Raw genomic sequence first — 6,898 nt, 5'->3', positions numbered from 1 at the left:
TCAGGGGCAGCAACCTAACAACGAAATGTCGGATTCATCTGAAAATTTCAGGGCAGATAGATCTTCACCTGATAAAGAATTTTACCCATGTCAGATTTTCTCTAAATGCTTTGGTTTTTGAGATATAAGCCAAAAACTGCATTTTACCCCTATGTTCTATTTTTAGCCATGGCAGCCATGGTTGGCCGGGTCACCGGACACAATTTTTAAACTAGATACCCCAAAGATGATTGTGGCCAAGTTTGGTTAAATTTGGCCCAGTAGTTTCAGAGAAGAAGATTTTTGTAAAAGTTAACGCGGGACGCAGGACGACGACGACGACGGACACCGGACGCCAAGTGATGAGAAAAGCTCACTTGGCCCAAAGGGCCAGGTGAGCTAAAAATGTTCAAAACACTACAAATGTAGGTGCAACTTACCTTAAACACTCTTACTCCTTCTGCTAGGTTGTAATCTAAACCTTCAAGAAACTTTCTCATTGTAGCAGTGCATTCAGATAGAATCTTGAACATAGTACTGTCTTCTAATAATAAAAAGATTAAAAATGTTTTAATATGGTAAATCATAACAATTCACATCTAAAAGCATAGTTTTAACATTTGTAAAAATTTACTAAATACTTTCCTGCAAACAGAAATTCTCATGTGAAAAATGCATTTATCATTACAAAATTGAAAATGAATGACTGTAAATGAGAGACAAATCATGTAAGCCACAAATTCAAATTCAAATATATTTTATTGCTCATCAAAGCGCCCACAAGGAGCAGAACAATCAACATTAATTACATACAAATGATTACAAGTGATTCAATATGGAATGTTGATGCACTTTAACGGGAAATTCTTACACACGCAAAAGCGACTATCCCAACAAGGATCAAGAGCTCTCTCACCACATGCACCACTCTTAAAATGTTTAGATAATATTTACATTTCTATAAAGCAACAATGTCTTCTTTATGACAGTATGGTTGGATCGGTACTGAACTATTCTTCCGAAATATGGGGTTTTCACCGTGCCAACGACATAGAGATTATTCATAACTGTTTTTGTAGGTTTGTTTTAAAATTAAGTAAACGTGCTCCTATTAGTTTTCTTTGTGGCGAACTTGGTCATCTACCTATGTATGTTTTGAGAAAACAATTAATCTTAAAATATTTGTTACGTATTGTAACATATAAACCAGCTTTTGTATATGATGTATATAAAATTTTATATGACAATGCAAATTATGGTAAAATTAATTGGGCATCTAATGTGCGTGATTTTTTATTTAGTCTTGGAATGAACTATATTTGGATTGATCAGAATAATATTGATATATTGTTTGATGGGCATTTCTATATCTATATATTATTTAAAGAAACTTTCCTATATGAGGATAAATTTTCCAATAATTCTCTGAGTTTCTGGAGTGTGAAAGTATCTTCAGAGGACATTAGCCAAATAAATTGTCCATTAATATCTAAACCACTAAAATTTTAAAACCGTTGTTTTATTTCATTTAAAAAGTTGAAACGAATATTTGAAAGTTTGTGGCACTGAAGAAGAAAATGAATTTCATCCTCAACCTCAGTACCACACAATTTACAGATACGTTCTGACACCGTCACATTTTTGTACCTGTCCCTCTCAATCTCTAAATCATGAGCACTGATACGGAATTTTGTTAAATGATGTCTATATCTAAAATTTTCCTGCAAAAGGTAATTTTCTAAGCAAAATCTGCTTTTAAAAAGTCTATAAGTTCTGACCTTGTTACCATATAGTTTATTACCTCTGTCTTTAAACTGTCTTTGACACAAAATGATTTTGATGGAAAAAAAACTAACTTACAATGTCAAGAAAAATTGGGAAAAAAAAACAATTCAATAATAGCACTTCACTACATGTACTATCAGCCTGTAAATTTGAAGAAGGTGGGTTGAAAACTGTAGGAAGGGTTGATGGCAGACTATCAATCCCCCAAACATAACCATACTGGAATTCCACTAAATGCAACTCAGCCAATCACCAAAAGTCAAGTCAAATACCTAATGGGTGGAAATCATTTTCTTTGCAGTACTGTTTATATTGATCAAATATTGCTGCTGGCCCCATACATCTGATTATATTGAGAGTCTTGATTTTTTTACCATCTTGTAGCTTTAATTTTCTCTCTCCAAAAGGGAGGTCCTTGATAACATGAGAAGATGTTATAAAGTCCAGGAAGGAATCTAGTTTTGCATGATCCATTCTATTTCGAGTATCTCTTCTATTCTTGGGTGGCATTCCACATCCTTCTTTGCTAGAATGTTTCTTAGCTGCATAATATCTGTACTCTGAAAGGCCTGGTATTAATTGTTCTGTCTCATTATAATTTAATTGTACCGAAATGACAGACAAAATCTGTCTTCTTATTTGCCATGACTCTGCCTTTGAATAAGAATCTGCTAGTGATCTTAACAGTTCTGTATCAGTTTCATTTGTATTGGTGGAACTGCTTTCATAATTACCGGAATCATGTGATGCTAACTGTTGCAAGATAATGTCTACATCCTCTTCAAAAATAGTCATTACAATTGCCCTGAGGCCTGATGCATGCACTTATTTTTTTCATATAACTCAACTGTGTTTTCCTCGAATACGAGGCCCATAGACTTGTTGGCAAAGATATTGTATCTAATCCCTCACAAAGTAGAAATGAATTTAATTTCTCCAAACTTTCTATCTGATGAACAGTTCTTTGACTACTCTGACTGTTATTTTGACTACTCATCTGTGTTTCCTGAAAGAAAGAAAAATATTTAGAGCAAATGTGGACACAAAAGTTTACTAGACACAGGCATTTGTTGGATGGAACATGTAAATTCCTAGCATGTAAAAGTGTGACTTTTGGCCCCTTTGGACCCATTTTACACAATGGAAAAAAAACACAATCAAAATTAATAGACTGGAAATAAAACAAGAGGCTCTCAAGAGCCTGAATCGCTCACCTTAATTTTTTTGGTTAAATCTCTCATCAATGATTATTGTGGCTTTTCAATTTATTTAAATGTTCTTTGAATCGTCCTATTTTCTTCAAAAGCAAAAAAATCATTTTCTCCTATGTTCTATTTTAGCCATAGGAGCTATGTTTCTTGACATACAAGGAAATGAAATATAAAATTTATACTAGATACTCTGAAACTCATTTAGCCTAAGTTTGGCTGAAATTGATACAGCAGTTTCAAAGGAGAAGATTTTTTAAAGGAAGTCAAAATGATGAACAAATTGTGAAAAAAGTCTTTAAAGGGCAATAACTTCTTAAAGGGTCAATTGACAATTTTGGTCAAATTGACTTATTTGTAGATCTTACTTTGCTTAACATTTTTGCTATTAACAGTTTATCTGTATCTATAATAGTATTCAAGGTAATAACCAAAAACTGCAAAATTTCTTTAAAATCATCAGTTCAGGGGCATTATACCTGAAAAACCAGTTACCCAATTAGGCTGAAAATTTCAGGACAGGTAGACCTTGACCTAATAAATACTTTAACATCTTGTCTTATTTGCTCTAAATGCTGGAGTTTTTGAGATATAAGCCAAAAACTGCATTTTACCCTGTGATCTATTTTTAGCCATGACGGCCATGTTTTTTGACAAAATAAAAAATAAAGCACAAACTTTATTTTATACACCCTACTGATCATTCAGTTGAAGTTTGGTTGAATTTAGTTGAGCAGTTTTAGAGGAGAAGATTTTTTAAAGTTAGCAAATATGAAGCACAATTAAAAATTGTCATTAAAGGACAATAACCCCTTAAGGGGTCAATTGACAATTTTGGTAATATTAACTTATTTGTAGATCTTACTTTGCTGATCATTTTTGCTGTTTACAGTTTATCTTTATCTATAATAATATTCAAGATAATGACCAAAAACTGCAAAATTTCCTTAAAATTACCAATTAAGTGGCAGCAACCCAACAATGGTTTGTTTGATTCATCTGAAAATTTCAGGGCTGATAGATCTTGACCTAATGAACATTTTTACCCCACGTCAGATTTGCTCTAAGTTCTTTCGTTTTTGAGATATAAGCCAAAAACTGCATTTGACCCCTATGTTCTATTTAAAGTAACGGCGGCCATGTTTTTTTGATGGATCAAAAATCAAAGCGCACATTTTGTGCAGGATATACTAAGGAACAATTATATTAAGTTTCATTCAAATCCATTCAGTAGTTTCAGATGAGAAGATGTTTGAAAAATTGTTAACGACGACAGACGATGGACGCCAAGTGATGAGAAAAGCTCACATGGCCTTTTAGGACAGGTGAGCTAAAAATTGCAGCCGTATAATAACACATTCAGCAAAAAAAAATGTCCCACAAAACATTTGCTTCATGCTCATTTTAACATAACCCTTGGCTAGCGATGATGACCTTGCTAATGCCCATGGTAAAGATATTAACAAATTTAATGCCTACCCATGTTGAAATGAGCATAAACCATGATCTGATAGAATTATTTCTTAAACAATGCAAACATTAAATATAAAACTGGAAAACATACAGTCATACATGTAGCTGATTATATCATATTACCTGTGAAAATGCAGAAAAATGAAACTCATCTTCAGATATTTCTGGATGACTATAGGCATCGTCTTGTTTTCTTTTTGCTCTTGACTGCTAAGAAGAAAATGTTTATAAAATTCCCAAATCAAGTGAAAAATCAAGTACAACTGCATCCATCACTTGGAAAATATATAGTGAAATTATTACAAAAATTTATAAATAAATTTTGTGATATTGCTGTCTTCTAATTGGTTAAAAGTTTTACTTTTATTTTTAATGCAGTCAACTTTAATGGCGACACCCCCCCTTTTTTATTGGAAAAAATATTCTATTAGTATTACTTGATGCATTTCAGCAATTTTTAATGGCAATAATTTATTTTGAATTCATTGAACCATAAAAAAAAATTTTGACTTTTGAATCCAATTATGAAGCATTACATTTATAATTGCATGTATTAATAAAAACATAGGCTGATAGGGTATACACTGTACTATATATGCTAGAATATTTACATGATCAACAGTTTCAGTTAAGTCAATTCCAACATCTTCATTGTACTCCATTGCTACTGTCTGAAAAAAAGAAATTTATGCTGAATCAGCCTTGTCAAAAGTGAATGGTATATAAAAAAGATTTTTTGTGTGAAAGTTTGATGAGGTACATACAATGGTGGTTTCTTTAAAACCAAATACAATAAGATAATAGGAGGTGCACAAAGGCTTCATGTAATGAAAATTCCCTAAAAGTTTCATGGAAATCCAGAAATACATTGGTTTAGGAGTTGTGGAATATGATTGTGAACCCCTTTAGAAATTTGTCGAAGACCATGTTTTGCTACAGGAAAACCCTAAATATTATTCTGATCATGAAGTGATTTAGGTGTAATACCACCAAATCATGGAATGTAACATCCGGTTGCATACGAAAGTAGGTCTAAAAAAATATTCCCTTGAATTTGACCGTTGTAGGTAATTAATCCTTCATTTTATTGCAGTAAAACTATTTCTGTGTCATAAACATATGTCTTGGGTATTTCAAAACACCATTATTTTTTATTTGTGATTTCTATAGAAAGTTTTGTAATTTTGAGGTTACATGGTGCCTAAACCTTGTACACAGATAGAATAAGGGGAGAAATTTGATTGGTTAACTTCCAATGATGGTTATTTTCTTATATGCAATGAAATGTTATGTGAAACTTTTTCTATAGAACTGGACAGGATAAAACTTTACTCATGCCAAGTTATTCTTTATTTGAAACAAAGATAAATTCTGCAAAATTTTTTGAAAAGTGCAAATTTAACAAAGACTAATAGGGGAAAATCAATGGTGGTATTACACCTAATATAAAGGTGTAATACCACCAAATCATGGTACGTAACATCCGGTTGCATACGAAAGTAGGTCTAAAAAAATATTCCCTTGAATTTGACCGTTGTAGGTAATTAATCCTTCATTTTATTGCAGTAAAACTATTTCTGTGTCATAAACATATGTCTTGGGTATTTCAAAACACCATTATTTTTTATTTGTGATTTCTATAGAAAGTTTTGTAATTTTGAGGTTACATGGTGCCTAAACCTTGTACACAGATAGAATAAGGGGAGAAATTTGATTGGTTAACTTCCAATGATGGTTATTTTCTTATATGCAATGAAATGTTATGTGAAACTTTTTCTATAGAACTGGACAGGATAAAACTTTACTCATGCCAAGTTATTCTTTATTTGAAACAAAGATAAATTCTGCAAAATTTTTTGAAAAGTGCAAATTTAACAAAGACTAATAGGGGAAAATCAATGGTGGTATTACACCTAATATAAAGGTGTAATACCACCAAATCATGGTACGTAACATCCGGTTGCATACGAAAGTAGGTCTAAAAAAATATTCCCTTGAATTTGACCGTTGTAGGTAATTAATCCTTCATTTTATTGCGGTAAAACTATTTCTGTGTCATAAACATATGTCTTGGGTATTTCAAAACACCATTATTTTTTATTTGTGATTTCTATAGAAAATTTTGTAATTTTGAGGTTACATGGTGCCTAAACCTTGTACACAGATAGAATAAAGGGAGAAATTTGATTGGTTAACTTCCAATGATGGTTATTTTCTTATATGCAATGAAATGTTATGTGAAACTTTTTCTATAGAACTGGACAGGATAAAACTTTACTCATGCCAAGTTATTCTTTATTTGAAACAAAGATAAATTCTGCACAATTTTTTGAAAAGTGCAAATTTAACAAAGACTAATAGGGGAAAATCAATGGTGGTATTACACCTAATATAAAGGTGTAATACCACCAAATCATGGTACGTAACATCCGGTTGCATACGAAAGTAGGTCT

The 6,898-nt window shown here is 32.0% G+C and overlaps 1 protein-coding gene across 1 annotated transcript; it reads right to left on the bottom strand.

The window, feature by feature from the left end:
• Nucleotides 1–1,823: 1,823 nt before the first annotated feature.
• Nucleotides 1,824–4,650, bottom strand: LOC134695447 (uncharacterized). Its single transcript, XM_063556700.1, has 2 exons — nucleotides 4,569–4,650; nucleotides 1,824–2,770 (listed from the first exon to the last, which is right to left on the bottom strand). Exon 2 carries the CDS (start codon nucleotides 2,557–2,559, stop codon nucleotides 2,029–2,031), a length of 531 nt encoding a protein of 176 aa, XP_063412770.1. The 5' UTR covers nucleotides 2,560–2,770; nucleotides 4,569–4,650; the 3' UTR covers nucleotides 1,824–2,028.
• Nucleotides 4,651–6,898: the final 2,248 nt, after the last annotated feature.

The sequence above is a fragment of the Mytilus trossulus genome, chromosome 13, assembly GCF_036588685.1.
Source record: "Mytilus trossulus isolate FHL-02 chromosome 13, PNRI_Mtr1.1.1.hap1, whole genome shotgun sequence".
Taxonomy (NCBI): domain Eukaryota; kingdom Metazoa; phylum Mollusca; class Bivalvia; order Mytilida; family Mytilidae; genus Mytilus; species Mytilus trossulus.
This window is presented reverse-complemented; position numbering and strand designations above follow the sequence as displayed.

Bases quoted from the DNA above. Each gene is read 5' to 3' on its own strand.
- LOC134695447 (XM_063556700.1), bottom strand. From the start codon at position 2,559: ATGACTATTTTTGAAGAGGATGTAGACATTATCTTGCAACAGTTAGCA.